The 25,180-nt window shown below is 32.4% G+C and overlaps 1 protein-coding gene across 11 annotated transcripts in view; it reads left to right on the forward strand.

Annotated features, from left to right (window-relative positions):
* The window catches only part of Ktn1 (kinectin 1), a 106,708-nt gene that overhangs the window by 65,951 nt on the left and 15,577 nt on the right, over nt 1-25,180 (forward strand). For 4 of the 11 annotated variants that reach the window (XM_078049941.1, XM_078049946.1, XM_078049945.1 and 1 more), the window contains 15 exons: nt 1,268-1,302; nt 1,754-1,844; nt 2,527-2,595; nt 3,144-3,181; nt 3,853-3,943; nt 4,095-4,163; nt 5,282-5,319; nt 6,663-6,753; nt 6,831-6,899; nt 7,359-7,396; nt 14,868-14,958; nt 16,668-16,736; nt 18,469-18,506; nt 20,204-20,294; nt 22,318-22,404. In XM_078049941.1, coding sequence (XP_077906067.1) covers nt 1,268-1,302; nt 1,754-1,844; nt 2,527-2,595; nt 3,144-3,181; nt 3,853-3,943; nt 4,095-4,163; nt 5,282-5,319; nt 6,663-6,753; nt 6,831-6,899; nt 7,359-7,396; nt 14,868-14,958; nt 16,668-16,736; nt 18,469-18,506; nt 20,204-20,294; nt 22,318-22,404 — 1,005 coding nt within the window. The remainder of the gene's footprint in view (nt 1-1,267; nt 1,303-1,753; nt 1,845-2,526; nt 2,596-3,143; nt 3,182-3,852; nt 3,944-4,094; nt 4,164-5,281; nt 5,320-6,662; nt 6,754-6,830; nt 6,900-7,358; nt 7,397-14,867; nt 14,959-16,667; nt 16,737-18,468; nt 18,507-20,203; nt 20,295-22,317; nt 22,405-25,180) is intronic. The other 7 variants (XM_078049947.1, XM_078049950.1, XM_078049944.1 and 4 more) reach the window with 4 other exon arrangements.

Consider the following 25,180-nt stretch of genomic DNA (forward strand, 5'->3'; position numbering starts at 1 on the left):
GCGTAATTTTGAAAGACTGTTCTCTGTGTAAGGTTCACAAATGTGATTTTGTACTGTGATCTTGTACCAAAGGGTGCTTGCGAGGATGAATGAGTCCTTAGTCAAACATTTTAGGAAGATTACTCTAGGTAATCGTCCTAAACTCTAGGTGTTTGGATTTATGAGAGAGAGAAGCAGAGGGGACTAAAAGTACAATACAACCAAATAATTAAGGTATAGGTAATTTGGACTTCATAGTGTAGTCTTTTTGTGAGATGGCATTCATAAAAAATAAAAGTAAACAAAATCCATCTTTGTGGAAGATTGAAAACTTAGTACTGCATGATTTTTAAAAAAATCTAATTTAATTGACATTTCCTATCTCCTTTTTAAGGGTGGGACAGTTTTTTTCTTAGTACATTCTTCTTGTGCACTGCACAAATCAATCCATATAAACAGGGATAAGAATGAGGATCTTGTGATATTTGAAATGAGTAAAGGTTTAGACCTAAACTTACTCATTAAAGAGAAGGGGTTGATTTTAGAAATATATAAGAAGTGAAACCTTAGGACTTGGATTTGGCAATGGAAAAATTATTTTTATTTGTGAGAAATGGTTGTAATAAGATTGGTAAAGTAAGAACTACCAAGATTTTAGAAAAGTAGATGGGGAGAAAGAGTGAGTTACAAAGGTTGAAGGATCTGTCAGACAATGAAGAGAATGTTTATGTTGCTTCTGTAGTTGATGAGCTTTTTTAAAGCATTCTCTATTTTTGGTCTAACTGGTGTTTACATAGTATTTACATATTAAAAATCCATTGAGCTGTAAACAGGGTGTGTTCACTTGCTGATAAGTATTATAACTTATTGTGGGGGGATCTTTGTCAAAAAAAAAAAAAAGAAAAAACCTTTCTTTGACTTGTAATGCTTTAGAGGCTTGGATTTTTTATATTTGAAGAATTTAATTAATATAAGGGAAGTGAAGCGGATTTTCCCTGAACCTCAAGGTTATCCTTCATAGTAATAAAAAATTATTCATAAGTTACTAGTTTATTTTGCCAGCCCCATATACTTCTTATCTGTATCCTTTGTGTAGATAACCTCTTTTTTGTCATCTTGTGTCTTTTGAATTTAAAAATTATAATAGCAGTTTTCAAATAATGGTCATTTCCTTAAATTTTGGATGTATTTAGAATTCTAAATAATTTCCACAGAGTTCTATTTCTAATCTAGTTTTATTTCATGCAAACTTGGTAGAATTAAACTTTTCGGTGATTTTTATTTTCAGCCTAATAAAGATGTTGTGGAACAAATGGAAAAATGGTAAGAGTTTAAATTTGTCCTTTTTGAAAAGAAATTTTCAGTGACTCATTTCTACCAAATTTGTCATAACAGGATTATTAATGACACTAATCTATGTTCTTAAAATTCTCTTTGTCCTTTGTGGTAGAAGGGAGTGTGATATGCTATTGCTTATTTGGGATTTTATAATATGGTCTATGTCAGTGTAGTGGTGATTGACCTTTTAGACTGGTATATAAGCCTGTAGTGCTTGAGCACAGTTTCCTTAATGGTAATGAAGAAGTACCCTAAAACTGAGAAGTACCCTAAATCCAAGAACGGTTTCTTGAGGGTGGAGATCCTCAAGAAGCCGTTCTTGGATTAAAGTTTGTAAGGAGTGATGGACAGAGGGGTTGATTCATGTAAAATATTTAGGAATGATATTATTTACCTTAAGAATAGTTTATAATAAGTTTTTAATTTATAATTGCAGCATTCAAGAAAAAGATGAAAAGTTAAAGACTGTAGAAGAATTACTTGAAACTGGACTTATTCAGGTGGCCACTAAAGAGGAGGAACTGAATGTAAAGCATTTTGTAGATTTGTTTTCCTTGTGCTTACTCGTGAACCCGAAGGAGTTTCACTATAATTGTAAAAGGTTTTCTCATAGCTCTTAAACTTAATATTAGTTAATGACATTTTATAAATTTATAACTTTAATTTTAAATGATTTTTGAGAAATAGAAAAATGCATAGTTTGTAGCATTCACTCCCTTAAAGAGGTTGATACTGTTGCTGTACTTAGTGTTGTATATGCTTCTCTACTTGCACCCATGTCCAAATTATAAACAAATGATTACTAGCAGACTTCATAGGTCTCTGGAATAGTATTGGAGGTCTATGTTGTTATCAATAACTGTTATCATCAGTCTTAACTAACTTGATAAGGATGCAGTTGCTGGAAAGTAAAATAAAAGATATATTTGAATTTAGAGAGGATCATGTCAAAATTGACAAGTGGGTATAGTATACTCTGTTTTTGAATTTGTGGAAATATAAATAGATATAGTTCTGGGACAGTTGAATTAAAAAACCCATTTCACTAAAAGAAGTTACAAAATTGTAGACATATGCAACAAGTGGGATTTTGGGACTTTACAGAGAGGAAAAGCAGCAGCTAAAGGAAAATGAGAAGTGAGTGTATTTTGAAGCTATCTAATTCTTCAGAAGATAAAAGTATGTTGTACTTATGTGTCTTTGAAAAAGGCAATAAGAACAGAAAATTCATCTCTGACGAAAGAAGTTCAAGACTTAAAGGCTAAGCAAAATGATCAGGTAATGCATATAGTAGATTCTACAACTGTTCTTTTTTAAACAGTGGAAATTTACATAAAAACATATCAAGTTTGTTTCTCTTCCAAGGTGGAATTTATCAAGTATAGTTTTTAAATCAATGAATGACTATTTATTTGATTATCAGTAATATTGCTATAGTTTGTTGAATTTATAGCATGCCAGTCACTATTAGAGTCATTGCAGTTTTGAGTATACAAATAAAAATTGAATATAAATAATGTTTAAAAGAGGTTACTAAAATTTAGACAGTTTCCTAGTTGTATTTTTTTCTTTGTCTAGTTAGAATGACTAAATGATTTAAACCTTTAATGATTTTTCTTTTGACCTACACTTACAGGTAATTTTAAAACTCTTTACCTTTAGTATATTGTTATTTTCATCATTATGACATTTGAAACATCTAGAAAGAATTCCTGGGTTTACTTTTCCCATTTGGTATAGTGGAAAATTTAAGGATAAATTGTACTTTTCTACTTCTGATGCATTAATAGAGCAATTTACTAAATAAGATATTTTCCTATTTCTAGGTTTCTTTTGCATCTTTAGTTGAAGAACTTAAGAAAGTGTAAGTGATAACCTTACTTCAACCTGGTCTTTGTTTTTTGGCCTATTTTCTTAGTACTCACAAATCTAGTTTTACTTTTTGGAGAGACACCTGATGTATGTTAGTTAACTTATACTACAAATTTTTTCATTAATGTACTAAGGAAAGTCATTCTTTCCCAAGTGTAATTTTAAAAAAAAAGTTTTCATAATTGATTAGATTTATTTTTATATGCCATCAAACTGCTAATTTTTTGTCTTTCAAAAACCAGGTAATATTATAAGACATTTATGTCCTTGCATGTATCCTCTTTTTAAGGTGTCTGTAAAGTTTGGTGTAATTGTGTACAAGTTCTGCCAGAGCTCCAAAATCCTGGAAAATTCCATTGTTGAGAGGAACTTGCTTATCTCTAATGTTCTTCTTTGTACAGATCTTATATTCCTTATGAACTGTTGAAGCACATTACCAAATTCTTGTCTGCATAGGCTTTAATAATCTGGTAGTTACTTGATTCTATTTTAGGAGTAGGTTTAAGTCCCTCCCCTCACTTTTTTTTCTCCCTGCAAAGATAGGTTGCTGTTTTACTTAACATAGGAGTTGAAAAGCCTTTTCATGATCAGTGTTGTTTTTGTGTCTTAGTTGGTGGATCCTGGTGATTTCTATTCAAACTAATACTGTGTATGTTTATTAAGGATCCATGAGAAAGATGGAAAGATCAAGTCTGTGGAAGAGCTTCTGGAAGCTGAAGTTCTCAAAGTTGCTAATAAGGAGAAAACTGTTCAGGTATTGGAAGAGATTTAGAAAACAGCGTGTTTGGTTTTCTGTTTATCAGCTTTAGTTAACATCATTTAATTTCATGTGTTTGTCTGTACATTGCATTTATGTCAATTTCTGTGTTCCATTGTCCAATCTTGTCTGTTTTGTCATTGTCAAGGATTTGAAACAGGAAATAGAGACTCTAAAAGAAGAAATAGGAAATATCCAGCTTGAAAAGGCTCAACAGGTAAAAATCTAAGAGCCATAGCATGACAGATTTATAGTGTATATGATATTTATGAGCTACTTTTTTTTTTCTTTTTAACTCAGGAAAAAAACCTTCTAGTAGTATGCTTAAGTATGTTGGGTTATATGCTTTGGGGGGGGGGCTGATTTGAGAAAGTGTCTATTATAATCCATATATCTTTTGGAATTTCCATCAAAGGTCTTTTTCTGGAAAGTTTTTCTTTTCTTTTCTTTTTTTTTTTTTTGGATTAGTGTTTCATTTGTTTACAACTTAAAAATAAAATGCAAAACACTTTGGTAAATCTTTCATTACCAAAACCTCCCATTTATAAAAACTAGCCAACTAACCAACTACATGGAACAGAATTTTTTTGGTAGAATACATATGTTGCTCAGTCTTCTGCCTATAGAACAAAACACAAATTTTACTGGGACATTCTAGAAGTGGATGGGATTACTGGAAATAGATGGAGTTTATTGAATTTAATGTGATAAGGCTTCATTGAATAAAGATGGTGAAATTGCATGAAGGGATGATTTATTCATTGAAAAGATTCATTCAATAATATCTCTTTGAGTTCCTCCCACTTGTGAAAAGATCATACTTCTCAAATATAGATTGAGGATTCAGGAGAGGCTCCTTTGAGGAAATGAAGTCAAGATTTGAAGGGACTGTGAGAATGGGAATAAAAGGTAGTATTAGAAGATGTATGATTTTTTTTTTTTTTAAAAAGGAAACGTAATGAAAGGATAATATAGAATACTGTTGAAGAGTTACTTTTTAAAACTGGGCCAGAGAAAAGCTCTGATATTAATTATCAGGAGGTATGTGGAGAGTTAGTTAATACTCTAATTTTCACAATTATAGAAATATCATATTTAGACTTACCATTTTTAACCATCTCCTTTGTCTTTCCCCCTCCCTGTTCTATTTTTAGTTTGTTAACTTTTATTGTCATTGGAGGTCAAGGGAGGTGAAATTAAAACACATCTTGTTTTGGCATGAAAAATTCAGCTGGGATCTTTGTAATTTGAAGTGTATGAATTATAAATATGTCATAAAGCTTATTGGCATCGTTGAATGGATTATAAATTACTTTTTTTCTCCTTATATTTCAGTTATCTATCACTTCTCAAGTTCAGGAGCTTCAGAAGTTGTAAGTACTCTTTTGTCTTTTATTCCTACAAATATCTCTTTTTCCACAAGTTAAATGTAATAAAGTCATGGCTTCTTTTTATTTGCTTCAAATAATATTTTTAGAAAATATAAAAAATTACTTTACAGGCCCTTAAAGTCTTCAGTTTTTCATTATGCCTTAATCTCTTTAAGTTTTTTGGGGGGAAGAAGAAAAGATGGGAAATCTTATTTTATCTTGACTTATAGTCTGAGTATGACTTAAGCTGAGATATTGCTCTTTGACTATTTAATAGCCACCTGAAACTGAATATATATTGTTGAAGTGACTTTCCCGCTTCAACCATCTAATTTATTTTTTATTGGGATGTTATAATTACACATAGCTGTGGGATTCATTGTGCCATATTTGTATTTATAAACAACATAATTTGATCAGTCTTATTCCCCAGTACTTTGTCATTTTCCTCTCCTCCTTTCTCAGCTGTCTAAATTGAACAGGGTCATATAGAAGAGTATGAGTTGAACTTTTCATTCCTCTGGCTGTACATGGGCTGAGTTACACCAGTAGTGTAATCATACATGTGTGTAGGGTAATAATGCCTATCTTATTCCTCCATCTTTCCCATCCCCACCCCTCATTCCCCTATACACAATCTAAAGTTACTTCATCCCCCCCCCCCATTATGAATTAGCATCCACTTATCAAAGAAAACATTTGGCCTTTGGTTTGGGGGTTTTGCTTAGCATGATATTCTGCAGCTCCATTCATTTCCTTGCAAATGCTATACTTTCATTCTTCTTTAAGGCTTAGTAATATTTCATTGTGTATATGTACCACATTTTCTTTTTTTAAAATTTTAATTTGTTATATATGATAGCAGAATGCATTACAATTCATACTACACATATAGAGCACAGTTTTTCATATATCTAGTTGTATGCAAATTAGAGTCACTCCATTTGTGTCTTTATACATGTACTTAGGGTAATGATATCCATCTCATCGTCTTTCATGTCCCCCTCCCTCCTCTTCCCTCCCCTGTACCACATTTTCTTTATACATTCATCTGTTTCAGGGCATCTAGGTTGGTTTCATAGTTTAGGTATTGTGAATTGGAGCTACTCTATTTTGTGTTCGGTATCTGCATATTCATTGATTAGAATTTTCTTTAATCAGTCCTATACTTCTTAATTGGATTATGCCTTCAAAATCTTAATGTGCCTTTATACGTTAACATAAGTTTTAGTTTATTTTAGTCACTTTCTTTCTGTGAGTACTACCTGAAATATGATTTTTCAGTCTAAAGTATTTTTGCTTTTAATGGTCATGTTCATTTATAGTTCTTACTAATTTATTATCAGATTAAAAGGAAAGGAGGAACAGGTGAATACCATGAAGGTTCTTATAGAAGAGAAGGAGAAAGATCTAGCCAATAGAGAGAAATGGTTACAGGTGAGACTTTACAAACAAAAGTTAAAAAATACCTTTTTTTTATATTTGAATATCAGTTCACATCTATTCTTTTTAAGGATCTGCAAGAAGAAAACGAATCTTTGAAGACTTATATGCAGGAAGCAGCACAACATAACTTGCAGAAGGTATAGTATAGACAAATTACCAACTTGTTACATAGCAATGAGAAATCTTTATTGTATTTGGAAGTAAAGAAGTTAAAGTGTTCTTAGTTTCTTAACCAGGAAAATCATGTTTTCCATTGTTATTATTAAAATATCTTAACTTGTATTCCAGTCAAGTCATAATTAACAGCTTGATTTCTCAGTCTAAGCTTATAAGCGTTTCCTTCTTCCTTTTTCAACTGCACAGCAGGCTCATTTTTAACTGTGTTTAGTTTGTATATTAATCTGTAGTCTTTGAAAAATAAATAACAAAAGTTAAATTTGATCAAGAAAAAACTCATTCTTTGTTTTACAAAAGCTCTAGTCTTAAATTTACCACATAATTATGTTTTTATTTTACTGGTCTGTGATTCTGTATTTTTATTGTAATACCTGGTTTATTTTGATGTTGGTGTTAAAAAATGTGAATCTGTTTCTTAGGCGTATTCTACATCACAATTTGAAGAGCTTGAAATTGTGTAAGTATACATTTAGCCAGCTTCCCCTAGCCCCTGTTGTATTTTTTTTTTTATTAATGCATTATAGTTGTACATAATGGTTGGATTTGTTCTTATGTATCTGTACATGCACACAATATAGCAGTATAATTTGGCCAAATTATTCCCTAGTATTTCCCCTTTCCCCCTCTTACTCCTGTACCCTTTACTTATCTCCCTTCTATTTTCATGAGATTCCTCACCCCTCCTACCTTTTTTCACCTTTCTCCCTCTCTAGCTTCCACATGAGTAAATATGATCCTTGATCTTCTGAGTGTGCCTTGTTTTGCTTAACATAATGGTCTCTAGTTTCATCCATTTTCCTGCAGATGACATAATTTCATTTTTTATGACTGAATAAAACTCCATGTACACACACACACACACACACACACACACACACACACACACACACTACATTTTCTTTATTCATTTATCCATTGATGGACACCACACAGGTTAGTTCCATAGTTTTAACTATTGTGAAATGTGCTGCTTTAAACATGGTTATGCATGTCTCAGCTATTGTATGATGACTCATTCTTTGACTCATTCTTCAGATTAAATACTGGGTCATATGGTGGGTCCATTCCTATCTTTTGAGGAGCCTTCATGTTGATTTCCACAGTGACTATACTAGTTTACAGTTCCACCAATAATTTAAAAGTTTTCATTTTTATCCACATGACTGCCATTTTAACTGGAGTTAGATGAACTCTCAGTCTAGTTTTGAGTTGCATTTCTCTTTTGCTAATGATGCTAAATGTTTTTTCATATATTTGTTGGCCATTGTATTTCTTCTTTTGAGAAGTGTCTGTTTAATTTATTTGCTCATTATTAATTGGGTCATTTGCTTTTTTGGTGTCAAGTTCTTTGAATTCTTTATAGATTCTGGACATTAATCCTTAGTCAGAAGAGTAGCTAGCAAAGATTTTCTCCCATTCTGTAAATTCTCTCTTCACATTCTTTGTTTCCTTTGCTGAATAGAAAAATTTTAATTTGATGCCATTCCTTTTATTTCTCTTTGGCATTATTTAGGGGTCCTATTGAGAAACTTGTTGCCTGTGCCTATAGGTTGGAGTGTTGGCTTTTTTCTTCTAGGAGTTACATAGTTTCTGGTCAAATTCCTAGTTCTTAAATCCATTTTGAGTTGATATCTGGTTCTTTTATTCTTCCAAATAAGTTTTAGGAGTTTTTTCTAGTTCTGTGGAGAATGTCATTGGTATTTTGATGGGGATTGCTTTGTATATTGCTTTTGGTAATATATTCATTGTAACAATATTAACACTGCCTGTCCATGAACACAGGAGGTCTTTCCATCTTCTTGTATCATTATCTATTTATTTCTTCAGTGTTCTATACTTTTATTATAGAGGTCTTTCACTTCCTCAGTTAGATTTATTCCTAGGTATTTTATTTTTCTTGAGGCTATTGTTAATGGTATTGTTTTCCTGATTTCTTTCTCAGTAGATTCATGTTGGTATATAGAAAACTATTGGTTTTTGTATGTTTATTTTGTAACCTGCTGCTTTGCTGCATTTGTTTCTTAGCTTTGTGGTCTTTTGGTGGAGCTTTTTGGGTCTTCAAGGTACAAATAGGATCATATCTTTTGCAAACAGTAATTTTTTTTCTTTTTTTTTAATTTCTTATTTCCCTCTCTGGCTTAATTGCTCTGCCTAGAATTTCTAGAACTGTATTAAATAGGAGTGGTGAGAGTGGACATCCTTGTCTTGTTCCAAATTTTAAAGAATATGTTTTTATTTTTTTTTCCCCATTCACTCTGATGTTGGCTTTGGGTTCTATGTTTATAACCTTTATAATGTTGAGATAGGTTCCTTTTATTCCTAGTTTCTTCGGTGGTGTATTTTTTAAATCACAAATGGGTGCTGAGTTTTGTTAAAGGCTTCCTCTGCATCTATTAAGATAACTAAGTGATTTTTGTCCTTATTCCTATTAATGTGATGAATTACATTTATTGATTTGTGTATGTTAGACCATCCTTGCTTTCCTGGGATAAAATGGATTTGGTCATGATGTACAATCTTCTTATCATATTGTTGAATACAGTATTTGCTAATATTAAGTATTTTTGCATCTAAGTTCATCAAGGATATTGATCTATAGTTTTCTTTCCTTGGTGTGTCCTTATCTGGTGTTGATATGAGTATGATACTTGCCTTCTAGAATGAATTTTGAAGTATTCCGTAACTTTGTATTTCATGGAATAATTTGAGGACCATTGGCATTAGTTCTTCTGTGTAAAAGTTTAAGAATTTAGCTGAGAATCCTGGGTTTTTCTTTGTTAAAAGGCTTTTTCTTACTGCTTCTTTCTCATTGCTAGTTATTGATCTGTTCAGGTTTTCAATCCTCCTGATTGAATTTGGACAGATTGTATATGTCTAGAAATATATCCATTTCTTCTAGGTTTCCAATTTATTGGAGTATTAGTTTTCAAAATAGTCTCGAATGATCCTCTGGATTTCTGTGATTTCTCTGGTGATTTCTATATTTTCATGTCTTATTTCATTAATTTGGGTCTTCTGTCTTTTTCTTTTGGTTAGTTTGTCAAAAGGCTTTTCAATCTTGTTTATCTTTTCAAAGAGCCATTTCTTTCATTGGTTCTTTGTATTGTTTTTTTTTAATTCAAAAATTTCATTGATTTTTTTTTGGCTTTGATCTCAATTATTTCCTTCTACTGGTTTTGAGGTTGGTTTGTTTTTCTTTTTCAAAGGCTTTGAGATGCATTATTAGGTTGTTTATTGGGCTCTTTTCTGATTTTCTTATGTAGCATTCATAGCTATAAACTTTCCTCTTAGAACTGCCCTCATAGTATCCCTGAGGTTCTGATGTGTTTTATCACTATTCTGATTTGATTCTAAGAATTTTTAAATTTCTCCTCTGATTTCTTGTATTACCCATTCACCATTCAAATGTGTATTGTTCAGTTCCCATGTTTTTATATAGCTTCTGTAGGATTTTTTTGTTTGTTTGTTTTTTGGTGTTAATTTCTAATTTCATCCCAATATGGTTTGATAAGATCCAAGGAATTTTTTTCAGTTGTTTTGTATTTGCTAAGAATTGCTTTGTGGTCTAAAATATGTTATTTTTTAGAGAATATTCATGAGGTGCTGAGAACAAAGTGTATTTAGCTGTTGTTGGATGAAGTATTCTATAGATGTCTGTTAAGTCAATTTGATTTGAAATCATTTTCAGGTTCAAAAAGTCTACTGAGTTTGTCTGGACGACCTATCTAATAGTGAGAGAGATGTGTTGAAATCACCCAGTATTATTGAACTGGGGTCTGTTTGAGGCTTTAATTTGAGTAGTGTCTCTTGTGTAATTAGGTATATTAACATTTGGGTCATAAGTATTTACTATTGTTATATCTTCTTGTTGGATTGTTCCCTTTACCAATATGTCTATTTGGGGTTCTGAATGCCTCTTGTATCTGGGTATCAATCTCATTTTGAAGTTTGGAAAATTTCTCTGAAGAGGTTATCATTTCTGTTAGCCTGTACCTTACAGCCCTCTTCAATTCCAATGAATCTTAAATTTGAACTCTTAATATTCAGAGTTCTTGTATATTCTGATCATGGTTACTTATCTTCCTTTCTTTAAAACTGTCTGAATGTTCAAGGCTGGCAACTTTGTCTTCCAGGTGCAATTCTATTCTCAGCATGGTCTACTATATTAGATTTGATTGGGTCTTTCATTTGTATATTGGTTCTTTTTCAATATGTCTATTTCTTTATTGAATTTCTCATTCATAACCTATATTGACTTTCTTAATTTATTCTGTTTTTGAAATTCATTGATCATTTTTATAATCATTCTGTTGAAATCTTATAATTTCCTCCACTTGAATATCTTTGGAATCAGTTGCTGATGAATTATGAAATTTAGGAAGCTTCATTTTTTTTAAAGGAATTTCTCATTCCTGTGTTGGGTTTTATGCATCTATCAGGATGGATTTCTCTTTCACTCTTATGTGGGTCTTTTTAGAGCACAGCCTTCTCTTGTGAGAGTGTCCTTAAGTGAACTAGATTGAGACCCCCTCCTGAGTGTGATATCCACAGGCTTTGTGTTAATTCTGTTTTTGTTGTAGGTGTGGCTATCTGTGATCCGGACCTGAAGGCCCACTCTTTGCCCTTCCTATTTGGGGCCTTGTCTTAAGTTTTTGTCCCTTCTATTCTTCGTATTCAAGTATAGCTGAAGTTTGAGTATTGTTAATTTGTCTGTGGAGCAAGGTGTACCATCTTTTGGCCGAGTTTAGTTCTGCAGCAGAGTCTCTACCCTGTGAACTTGTAGTGACCCAGTAGATTCCTGGCACTTCACAAAAAAGGGGGAAATAATAGCAACACTTTATGCAAATAATATACAGCATTCAAATAAATACCAGGTGCCTACTGTAATCTTTACAACACTATCACAAATACAGAAATGGTGGAGTCTGCAGTTGACAACAGCAAACACAATAAATAACTGTAAACTAGATATGGCATTAAAACAAACAGCAAGTGTCAACTGTGGCATCCACAGCAGTAATAATTACAACATGAATGGTAGGGACAGGAGTTATATAAAACAAATAGTTCTAAAAGATGATAAAAATACAGTTCATTAAGAGAAAAGATTATGTGATAGGAAGTAGAAGAAAGTTTAGAATGTTTTACCATCTCCATAGCCAGGCCACAGGGTCTGTATCCTGATCTCCAAGCTCCCAAGGGCCACAGACAAATAATTATCTGGAGCTGAGGGGCTCTGGGCCTCCCCAAGGTTGAGCAGCCAGAGAGCAAGGTTTCCTGGTCAAAGGGATGCCTGAGGTACCATCAACAGCATAGCTGCCATGGTCTTTTGGATAATGTGACTGATGAACCCTGGCTTTCTAGCTCCTACTTGGTGTGATCCCTGAACCACATTCACAGTTGTAGAATATGAATATACTGGGTAATTAATTAATAAAGGGGATATGTGCTGGTGAAAAAAAATGTGAACAAATAGAAAGCAACAAATGATGGTTATAAAGAAAGAAAAAATATGAACACAAAAGGAGGGAGAAAAAATAGGAGAATTCAGCTATTAGAAGAAGAAAGGAGAAAAAGGAATAAGAAAAAGAAACAAAAACAAAACAAAAAAATAAAAACCCCAAACTTTAGAAGATAAGGCAAGGAGAAGTAACTGTGTTAAAAACATACTGAAAATGAGAAAAAAATAAATATGCATATGTGTATGTCCACAGCTTAAAATTAGTATTTGAGGAATAACATTTCTAATTAGAAAATAATTATAGTCATAATATTGGTAAAATAGAACTTGTCACATTTGTTATTCTGTGCTGAATAGTAAAAATATTGACTGCAGTCAGTATAGGAGGTGTCAGATTTTGTAGATGCTCATCCTGAAACCAATTTTATGTACTGTGAAATCTGTTTTCTTAAGCTAAATGAGGCTGCACTGGTGAGGAATGGTATCAGGACCTTAGCTTTTTGGTTCTCTCTAGAGTCACTTCAAAGGGATTTTTCTTTTTTTTTTTTTTTTAAAGAGAGAGTGAGAGAGGGGGGAGAGAGAGAGAGAGAGAGAGAGAGAGAGAGAGAGAGAGAGAGAGAGAGAGAATTTTTTAATATTTATTTTTTAGTTCTTGGCGGACACAACATCTTTGTTGGTATGTGGTGCTGAGGATCGAACCCGGGCCGCACGCATGCCAGGCGAGCACGCTACCGCTTGAGCCACATCCCCAGCCCCTCAAAGGGATTTTTCTTTAATGTGGTGCCCAGCAATATTTATCAGTGTTTGTTTTTAAGAAGTTTCCTCTTGAAAGTAGTCTTTGAAATTAAGATAATGTGAATATTTATTAAGTCATTTATGAATACAAGGAAGATGACTTCTTGACAACAAGATGGCTCATTTGTGCAACTAGTTTATTTCTTGGGCATTATATAACTGTCAAGGTGCTTTTCTCATCTTCTAAGAGAAAGCTTAGGACACTTGTGGCATCTTTGTAGTTGGTATATAAATTACGAAAGTGTATATTTTAGGTTTATTTTTGCCTTACCTTTTACTTGTATTTTATTTTTAAATTAATAGACTTTATGGGGGCATATTTAGGTTTACAGAAAAATGAGAGAAATTAGGTATACAGAAAATATGAAAAAGAAAAACAAGAGTTCCCATATCCCCCTTTCATTTCCCCTGTTATAACATTTTTCATTAGTAATATATATATTTAAAGCAGTTTATAGCCAATAGCAATACGTTTTTTTAAACTGAACATCAGGTTTTTGTTGGGATTCACTCTGTAGGTTTTAACAAACGTATAATGACAGTATATTCATTATAGTATCATACAGAATAGTTTTGCTGACCTAAAAATCTTCTGTGCTTCACCTGTTCATTTATCCATCCTCCTTTCATTTATTCCCCCCTCCTATCCCCCTCACCCTGAATTCTGGCAACCATGGAATCATCTTACTATCTCCATAGTTACGCTTTTTCCAGAATGTCATAGTTGGAACCATATAGTATGTAACTTTTTCAGATTGGTTTCTTTCACTTTAGCAATATGTACTTAAGGTTTGTCTTTTCATTCTTTTATCCCACATTTATTATGTGTTCAGGTGTATTTTTCATATTGACTTATAAGCATCTTGATATTCTTTTTGGATTTAAATGGAATAAAAATAGTGTTCCATTCAGCAAATACCTGAGAACCTTCAGACACTGGAGATACTGAGTTCCTGCTTGGATAAGATGGATAAACCGAACATTTAGCAGTATAGTTGGGTGCTGGGGCACACACCTATAATCTGAGCTACTTAGGAGTTGGAGACAAGAAGATATGCAAATTCAAACCCAGCCTCAGTAACTTAGACCCTGTCTCAAAATAAAAGATAAAAGGCCTGGGACTGTACCTCAGTAGTAAAGTGCCCCTGGTTTTAATCCCCAGTGGCTTGCTTGCTCCTCACAAAAAAGGTCGTGTTGCTTAGATGACAGGTGGAATTCCCTTGGGCTAGATTGACTAAGACTATAAGGGTGTATCTGACTAAATTATATGTAACACCTTTTTTAGCACATTAGTTGGGTATATTGTAACTTCCAGGGCCAGTGAATTATGGCTAACATTCTTGGGAGCAATACTCATTTCTTTTTAAGTGATACATTTTCTAACAGTTTCATGAAATACAGTTTTGCTCATACCTTTTGTTTTTAGAGTTTTCTCTAGATAAAATCATAAAATGTTATATACAAAATAAGCTGTAGCAATTTTAGGATGTTCTTAATTTTGAGTAGAATGATGTGGAAATACTTTCTTTTGAACAAATTCAAAAGTTTGTAGTATGAAGAGAAAAAGATTATAGGCATTATTTATGCTATCATTTTTCTTAGGGGTAATATTGGAGTCTGGCTTTCCTTTTCAATGCACATTAGTAAGATAAGTTGTTTGTAAAAATTCTAGGTTGAAAGAGAAGGAAAATGAAATGAAGAGAATAGAAACTGTGCTAAAAGAGAAAGAGAGCGATCTTTCTAGCAAAACAAAGCTGTTACAGGTGAATATGATAACTTAAAATTAATTATTGGGTGAGTTATTATCTTTGCGTATTTTTAAAATGCTTTTACTGCTATGAAAAGGGACGAGAATGCTGAGCAAGCCTTCCTAAACAAATATTGTGTCTCATTCCTTAGAGATAACTACTGTCATTTTTGGTTAATATCTTTTGAGAAATCACCAATACATAAAATATATAAATGTATATTTACTTGTATTATATAGTTTTTTTGCTTTGTTTTCTTCCCTAATTACCAATGTTTTTGAGGTCTCTCCAGGGAAGTACATATCTGGCTTTAACTTTGAATAGCCTTTTGTATTATTTATATAATCAATCCCAGTTGGTGTTACAAACAATTCTGTAGTGAATACATTTTGAATAATTTTGCTCCTGTCTCTGTGTTATAAATTTCTGGGTCAAAGGTTTATGCAGATGTTTTATTTTGAAAGAGCTTAAATAGGAAGTCAGTATCTCCTCACCTTCATGTAGTTAATGTTTAGATACTTACAGAACAGTGATTTGAAGTCATTACATGTTTGTATATGTCTTCAGTGTCTTGAACTAGTTTTGCTCACATTTCATACTGTAAGGGTTGGTTCTGTCACATGCCTCTCCCTCCCAGGTAAGCTTATTTTAAATTTTGTTAGGTAATGTTAAATTGCCCTCCAAAAATGTTTCTACTAATTTAGTCTTGCTAATAGAGGCCCACTTCCCAGTGTTCCAACACTGACAAAAGATGATAACATTTGATATTATTCTTGAAAGCTGTTAAAATTGTTTTAAATTTGTGTTTGATTGTGAGAGAAGTTAAGCATTCTTCATGTGTTAAATTGATTTGTAATTATATTTTTATTTTTTTCTATACTTTTTCTTCTGGAATGACTTACTATTCTTACTAATTTATTATATGCTGTTTACATAATAATGGAAATTGGCCTTTTCTTTTTTGCAGTTGTAGATGAACAGCTTGCCTTTATTTTATTTGCTTATTTTTATGTGGTGCTGAGAATTGAACCCAGTGCCTCATACATGGGAGGCAAGCCTGGAAATAAGCCTTTTGTTATTATTAGTAAGATACTTTTTATATAATAACCTGGAAATTAGCCTTTGTTATTATGAGTTGATTTGTTTGCCTGAGTTTTTCTTTTGACTTTTTTGTGTATGTGTGTGTTTTCCCCTCTCTTTTGGAAGTTTAATATTTTATCAAGAAAGGCTAGGTCCATTATTAAATAATCCATCTTTTCTGAAGTGGTTTTGCTCCCCAGGGCACATTTAGCAATATCTGGAGGTAAAACTTTGGTTGTCAAAGCTGGAAGAAAGGTATTATTGCATCTACTAGATGAAGGCTATGAATTGCCAAATGTTCTACTATATATAGGGCAACCTCCTACATCAAAGAAATATCCAGTCGAAAATGCCACTAGTGCTAATTGAGAAACCTATTTCTACTAATGTGAAATGTCACTCCATACTAAATTCCTATAAATATTTGGGCCTATTCTGTCTTCTATTTTGTTTCATGGAGATGTGTCACTGCCAGACTAGTACTAAGTATAATTACTGTAATTACATATTTAAAATAAGGCCTAACACATCCTTTTAAGATTGTTACTATTTTGGAATTTTTCTAGATTGTATGATGTACTTCAAAAACTTATGGAAAATAAAAGTCTCTGTTGGGTATTCATGTCTTATTTTTGTTGAAATAGGAGGTACAAGATGAAAACAAATTGTTTCAATCCCAGATTGAGCAACTTAAGCAACAAAATTACCAACAGGTAGGTATTATTAAATGTCCTGCCTTTTGCCTTTGTGGTAAAAATTATACAACCAACAAAATTATAATATGTAAAAATATAATAAATATATATTGTAAAAATTATACAATAATTAGTCTTGCAGTTTTTTACATTTTCATTGAGATTAAAGAGTTCTATTATTTATACAAACATTTATCAAATTTCCTGTAAGACAAAGCAATTTGCTATGCCATAGCCAAGATAAAATAATCTATAATATATAAAAATATACCCAAATAATATTATTATCTGAATTTAGCTCTTTTTTTTTTTATATCTGTCTGTGTGTATTCTGATCCTCTAGATTGCTTTTCTTATGAAGTTACTTAAAATCTTACAGAGGTCATTTTAAACATGTATACGCTATTGTTGCTTTCTCAAAAAAAAATCAATAATTGGAGAAAAACAAGTATGTTGTAAGTAATGGTCTATCTACCATTATGAAAAATATATATTCAAGATGGTAACTCTGCTTGATAAAAATAAAATTTTAAAATTTTAAATGGCATATTCCCCACAATTTTATTTACAAATGTATGGATACAATAGTATTTATTTTGAAAGGCAAAGAATTAGAATCCTGAGCTGAGATTGTGGCTCAGTGGTAGAATGCTTGCCTAGCAAGAGTGAGGCTCTGGGTTTGATCCTCAGCACCACATATAAATAAATAAATGAAGGTTATTTAAAAAAAAAAAAAAAAGGAAGTAGAATCCTGGTTGACAAGAAGTTTCTAATATTTAGGTTGGGAGATTGAAGTCATCAAGGAATAAATATGTGAAGCCTGTGTGCCTTTGCATATTACGTAAAAGTGAACTTTTTGTTACATATTAGGAAAATTTCCAAACTTTCCTTTTGATTTCATTTTCATTTAAGGGTTTTTTAAAGTTACTTTTGAAAGATTAAAATTTTTACATAGTGAAATATGGATTATAAAGCATGGAAATTCAAGCTATTTCTATTACTGGAGTCCTAGGCTGGAAGACTGGCTCCAGGGATCCAAATAAATAAAATGTGGCTAGTTACCCTCAAAACAGAAAAAGTAATGGTGAAAATCAGGAAAGGAACTTAAATCTTGGTGGGACACCAGGAAGTAAAAGGGAAATCAGTGTTTCTAGCCTTGTCTTTGGGGGTACTGGCATGAGCTTACAGATAATATAGACAAGAGGAACCAGAAATATGCATAGTTTAGCAATCTTTTTTGGTCAGATTGTGGCCAGGTTTTTTATTATTTCAGAATTGGTCAGGATGGCATTGTTGGGATGATGAAAAAGTTATTGTTGCCTGGGGAGTAGTTTTGACTCATTACATGATGTTTATCGATTATACCTCTTGTACCTGGAATCCAAGGTGATTTAGAACAAAACAGTCAGATGTAAACTGGAGACAGAGATGTCAAGTTTTTCCTTTTGCAACCCCAAGTGAAAAGTCAGTGTTTTTAGTTAAATATTACCTCAGTGCTTTACCCATAGGAAATTAATAAGTATTTGTTAAATGAAGAGTTTAAGTATATAGTGACAATGAAGATTAGAGTTAATACTCAGTACATCTTACAAATTTGTACATGATTTTATTAAAATCACAAAGTTAAGGTGCTAACACGGGGAACAATGGTATTTTCTCTTTTGGTATTGTCTTAATTTATATGTGAGAAGATTTTTTTTTTCTTCTATGAAGTTTTGTTTTGAAATAACATTTAATTCTTTTTAAATAGGTATCTTCTTTCCCCCCTCATGAGGAATTATTGAAAGTGTAAGTAAGAAGTTTGATTCATAGTTTGAGAAGTGATAACATTTTATGTGCTAAAGAGTTCTCAGAAATAATTTAATGGGACTGCAAATGATTACCTATTTTTTACAGTTCTGTTTACATATCTTGAACTGCTCATCAGTGGAGTTTAGCTGTGTCTTTGGCTGGTGGATGCTCCTTCTAATTGTATTTAGATTTCTTTGAGTATCTTGCTAAGGGAGATATTGTTTTTTTTCTCTTTTTTTTTAGGCATTAGGAAAATATTCAATCAAACTACACTTTAACAACTTTACTAGATCACCTTTAGTTACCTCAGTTTTCCTACTGAGTCTTCTTTATTCTAGATCTCGTTGTACAATATAATGGTTCACATTTTAGGTTAACTCTTGGATTTTAAAGAAAACTTAAAATCTTTCCACTTGCTCTCTTTTAAGTAGAACTTAAAAAAAAAACCTGAAAGTTCTTTTTGACCTATAACTTTTGCTAGGAGGCTACATTTGAGGTCATTTCAGATAAGTTATAGCATGTGTCAAGTGTTAAATCTCAGCCACATTAAGAATATTAATAGGTAATATTGGTAATCTAAATGGTTAGATTTAATCTAAATAATAATTTTCCTTTTGGCTTCTTTATAAAGTTGGTCACTTATTAGGTTAGAATTATTTACTATTTTTTAGTCTTGATCCTGGATCTGTAAAGATTTTCTATTAAAGGGTCTAATAATGAATATTTTAGATTTTGGGATCTACGTAGGTCTTTGTTTCATACTATTTTTTATTTTTCAACCTTTAAAAACAAAACAGGAGACTAGGCATGATGGTGCTTTTCTGTAGTTCCAGCTACTTGGGAGGCTGAGGTGGGTGGATTACTGGAGGCCGTGAGTCTGAGACTATAGCCTGAGCAATATATACTTAAAATAAATTTACATGCATAAACTTATTTTAAGTTTAAAATGTTGTATGAGCAACATAGTGAAACCTTATCTTTAAAAAAAAAAAAGTTAAAACAGCGCTTATTTCAAGGCCATACTAAAACAGACTCTGGGCATGGCACCCCTTATTTAGAGCCTTATTCTTAAGAAGGAGCTATCTATAATTTAACTTTATACTCAAGCCACTCTTAACTATGAATCTTTGCCATGGCTTTCTGCATTTATGGGAAATAATTAGTTCATTGGATAGGACCATGGGGAAAAAATAAATAAATCCTAAGATGTGAAAATGGCAAAATTACTCCTTGCTCATTTTAATATCATGCTTTTATTGTGGTTTAGTTAAAGCCATAACTGTTTCATTGCCTTCTGGGGGAAAAAAAATTAATGTAGGGGACTGCCTTTGTATCAGTTTTCACTCCTCTGAAAATAGCTGATCCAGGTAAAAAAGGAAAATAACTGTGATGACAGTGGTTCATGTATTCATGAACTATTTCTTAACAGTTGTTTTCTTTTTAGAAAAAACCTCAGCATTTCATGTGTGTAAACTTCTTTGAAAAATCATTTCTGAAATTAAGAATTCGTATGATGGACTTTCTGTGGTAAATAGTAGCTAAGTTAATACAGTTTTCAGAACATCTATTTTGTGATAACAAATATTAATACATAGGTATCTAAATTACATTATTGTTTACCTAATATCGAAGTTGTGTTACTGTTCATCTAAAATCACTGTTTGCCTAAAATATGTACTAATATTCTGGTTTAGAATTTCAGACAGAGAGAAGGAAATAACTGGTCTCCAGAATGAGTTAGATTCTTTGAAAGATGCTGTTGAACACCAAAGGAAGAAAAATAATGTAAGTAACTCTAAATAAAAATAAAACTACTTTTTATTCAACATTGAAAAGTTGCTTCAGAAATATTTTTCTTAATCTTTGTAAGAAAGTACTATTGCTTTCTATGTTTTAACTTTTTTGATAAGAGGTGCATGATTAGAGTAATCATTTTATTGAGGAATAGATTTTTTAATAGGTAAAAGACAATTTTTACACATAGAAATATTTTAACTATTAAAGCTTTGGATTTTTTAACTAAAAATGTAATTGACTAAAATTTTAACTAAAAATGTATTGAACTTTTATTTGGAAAAATAATCTTTCAAACTCAGTATTTTAAAATCAAAGATATTTACTCCTATTTAGATCAGGCTAGCCTTTTTATAGACTAAAAGTAATGCCAGTATTGATCAATAATTAAGTTTTCAGAGCCTTCTGGAGCTTTCCTTTTTTTTTTTTTTAACTTGAGATGCAGTGCGTGTTTTGGTAATTAAGTTTGTTAGAAGCTCTAGAACCTGAATGCATTTATACTAAAATGAGAAGGAACAGTTCTTTAGGAGCTCTTAGTCTGGTATTCTTTCTGAGCAGACAAATGGTGAATTTAGGTGAATGTCATACATTTTCTCTTACCAGAGGTGATCCCTATAAATAGAGTCCAAAAATTCTTGCTCTAGGATGCATTTTTGTACATAAAAATATGATTAATAAGACCAAATTATTATTGAAATCTAAGGAGATGTTGATAATAAATATATATGTTATCTAGTATAAGTTAAACTTTTAAAAATTGGGGTCAAATTGTTAATTTAACAAGTTGGCATTTTCCTGCACCCCTGAGTTTGTCAAAATTAGGTATGTGAGTTGCTCTTCGTATGTCATATAACATTACTAACAGCATTGCTTAGCAACAGAACTTGAGGTGAACTTGCCAATATCCTGCTAACATATTAACTGTGTTTTATTGGGATTTTGAGATAAGGAGGGCATGGTAATGCCAGTTTAATACAGGAGCAGCAGCAATGGCAAAGGCACTGGAGGCCTTGAAGCGTGGAAAGAGCAAGGACACTGGAGGCCGGCAGAGTGCAGCGTCAGTCCATTCTAGTTCTGCCACTTCATTTACTTTGTATTGGTGGCCAGATTTCCTAACATTCAGTTATGGTTCCCTCTCTATAAAATGGGAATAAATATTATAAATTGTTGTAAGCATTAGCGAGAATTTGTGATATGCCAAATACAGTATTTGGCACCTAAGTATTCAATACATGGTGAATATTGGCTTTTTACTTTTGGGTTATATTTAGATTTCTGATTCTGAAGTAAGACTGAAAGTTAGCAGATTGTCTTTACTTATATTTGCTATTGAAATGCTGTTAAAATCAAGATCTTTTGGAGCTCAGTTTTTCGATGACCTTTGTTTCTCCTGTATGAGAACATGTTTTACAGTTTTCCAGCTGCCTATTTGCCTCACGCAACTAGTTTGTACAGTTTGTGTCAGGTTGGTTTTGTGGCATACACATTTGACCATGCCATGAAAGAAAGGGAGCACAGTAAATTACTGTGTCATTTTTAGGTATACTGGAAATATGTTAACTTTATTAAAACATTAAAGGAAAAAATGTGCTACAGTGGAAAGTCCCATGACGATATTGGGCCCTTTTAAAAATCACATGAAAAGCTTTTTGCAATACTTGTGTATTTGCTCTGTCCTTAATCTTCTAATGTTCAATGTACCCGAAATCATACTTGTGATCTTGGTTTGTGTGTTTACTTTTGAATGCTTTCTTCTTTTTCACGTGTGCACAGTAATTACTTTTAAAGCTGGCATATTCGGTGTGTGTACTAAAACATGGAAGGCGAGCATCTTTATTTTCTCATTCAAACTTCTAAACATTGCTTTTTATTTTTTTGCTAATATACATACTTTCCCATTGAAATGATTTTGCAGTAACCAGCATTTAAATGCAGTGCAAAATACTGATGAAGTGAAAAGCAAAAATTTTTTAATAATGGATAAACTGAAATCATTCTTTCTAAAAATGATTAGGACCTTCGGGAGAAAAACTGGGAAGCAATGGAAGCATTGGCATCAACTGAAAAAATGCTGCAGGACAAAGTGAACAAGACTTCCAAGGTTGTAATGCTAACTCTTAGAAACAATCCACTGAACAGAGAAAATCTGCAGCTTATCTTAAAATCAGACTAAAGCATTTAATTTTACTGCAATTTAAATATAAAATCTTACCATCCACATTTATCATTTCTTGTCATTTCTGCTTTTTTCGTATACTCCTTGAGGCTTTAGTTTTGGGCATGCTTATTTGTTGGGATGATCTCTGTTGGAGCTTTTGCTGAAGAGTCTCAGAAGGCCTGTGCTAGGCACATAGGTTTTTTTCAGAGAGTGTGCCTATTGGGGGTAGTTAAGAGAACTTCAGTGAAAACCTCAAACCAAAGAAATCTGTTTTAGCAGACACATACCTAACATGTATCTGTGATGCACAGCAAACAAGATTTTGGGGGAAGGGAGCTACACCAGGAAGACTCTAAGTAATGATAAGTCTTAAGGAATATAGGAAAGATATCAGTTCTGAGTATGTTATTGAAGATGGTTCTTTAGGAGAAGGGGACTTAAACTTTGAGGCAGGTGGATAGTAATGACACATGAGTCATGTTTAAAATGGAATGTTAGTATCAAGCATTAATTATTTTGACCAGAGTTTGGAAAGTACTCCTGAAACACAATCCTCATTGTCTTCAGAACAATGGAGGACATTCTCCTTGAGCTTAACTTGTTTATTGGGTGTGAAGATTTGTAATGAATTATAACTAAGAAGTAGTTTTTAAAGATTGAGAGAATTGAATCAATGTGAAACAGGAGTATTGAATTTTGTAGATGGGTTAATGAAAGAACCCATATAATTTAATTCAGCATTCTTAAAGTAGTTTATGTGCCAAGGTAATCTGCTGAATTTTAAGTACAAATCTTAAGACATTTGAAGGCTTTTCTTAGCAGAATATAGTTTTACATTTCCCTTATTTGTTATTTACTTATATGCCTATTGACCTGATTGTAATTTTTACTAAAAGTTAAATTTGAAATAGTTGAGTAGGTATTAGGAGTGGAGAAATTTAGGCCACAGAGTAGAAAAATCTAGAATAGTCAAAGCATTATTGTGAATGGTTGCAGTTGTATAGTCTCAGTTCTGCCTGTTTCTGTACTTTTGTTTTTCACTGTTAAGAGCTACCCTTTACCATTTATTTTGCTAGTAGTACTGGATGTCTAGAAAGTGCTAATCTTGCCATTCCTGTAAGAAGCTACCTGCCACCTTCGAGAGCATGTTTGCATATTATGTTTCTAAAAGAGAGCTAGATTTTGTATGCATGATGGCTTTTTGCACAGCTAATGATCTACAGAGAATAAAATGCAGTCTTCTCCATTTTAACAAAATTTAGACAGTCCTTAAATAGCATAGGTGTCAAGTGATATTGATTGACCCAGCCACAAATTGTATTGCAAGAAGTAACCATGTAACACATTTCAGTGATTTAGGTATTAGAAATAAGTAACAGTCAACTTACCAAAGATGTTAAGAGAGGGTGGCATACTGCCTTTCCAGGACTATTTTTAAAGTAAAAAATACTTTTGAGGAGCTACTATAAATGACAGGTTTACATGAAAGATATATACATACATACACACACACATACATACATATATGTACCACTTAAAGATGGTAAGGAAATTATAATGCAATATCCAACATTAGATCTTTTCCTGGTGTTGAAGTAGAATAATGGATTATAATCAAACCATTATGTCAAATGAAAACTTTTTAGCTAAAATTGTTAATACAGAATAAAAGTAACTTCTTGTTGGGGTGTGTGGTTCAATGGTAAAGCTTCCTAGGCTTGCCCTGGAAGTGTGATAACCTTGGGTTTGATGCTCATCCCTGAGGGTTGGGGGTGGGCAATAAAAGTAACTTCTCATCTTTGTAGCCCTTGTTAGAAGTTAGACACTGCTGCCCTGGTCAGAGACCCTGAAGGCTTAGGCAGGAGGATTTCAAGTTCCACCTAGCGGTAGCAACTTAGCAAGACCTTATCTCCAAACAAAAAGGATTGGGGATGTAGATAAGTGGTAGAATGCTTCTAGGTTTCCATCTTGCTACCACACAAAATAAAACAAAAAGAAGTTAAACATTCACTTTAGTTCTTTTTTTAAAAAATAAGTTTTCAAAAAGCTTCTGTTCCACAGTCTTTTCCTAACTAATTTTCTTTAAAGATTGCCTGTGATAATCACTGATCAAATGGTAAAAATTACCTCAAAATTGGGCAGGGCATATAGTCAGTTGGTAGACTGCTTGCTTTGCATGCACAAGGCCCGGGGTTGATCTCCAGCACCACACACACACACACACACACACTCACAAAAACACCCTCAAAATAGCCTCTGAAGTTGTTGTTGTTGTTGAATGACTACACCTTATTTTATGCTGGTGGGTGTATTTCTGCAATTTAGTGAACTTTGTTGAATTATTGAAAATGCCCCAGTAAAACAACTATTTGAAAATACTGCCAAAAGTCCTTAATAAAGTAATAGCAATATGATGAAATCTCTAGCTTTTTGTTATACAAATTTAGATTTTCATGTAATTAGATTTTCTTAAATTGAAATGTGTGTACCTTAAGTCAGTAATTGATTTCAAAGATCCATCTTTGATTAGAGAAAGATATAATTGAGATGTTGCTAGCATGTTTGCTTTCTTATCATTTGTTGAAACTCAGGAGTGTTGTTTTGTGATGATTTTCTTGGCTTGGTATAGATGTACATTTTTATAGTTTGTTTTTCCTTTTAAGGAGATAGTTTGATTATTAGATTTGGGGGGATAGGTGTGATCAAATCATCACCCTAA

The sequence above is a fragment of the Ictidomys tridecemlineatus genome, chromosome 5 (genome assembly GCF_052094955.1).
Source record: "Ictidomys tridecemlineatus isolate mIctTri1 chromosome 5, mIctTri1.hap1, whole genome shotgun sequence".
NCBI lineage: Eukaryota > Metazoa > Chordata > Mammalia > Rodentia > Sciuridae > Ictidomys > Ictidomys tridecemlineatus.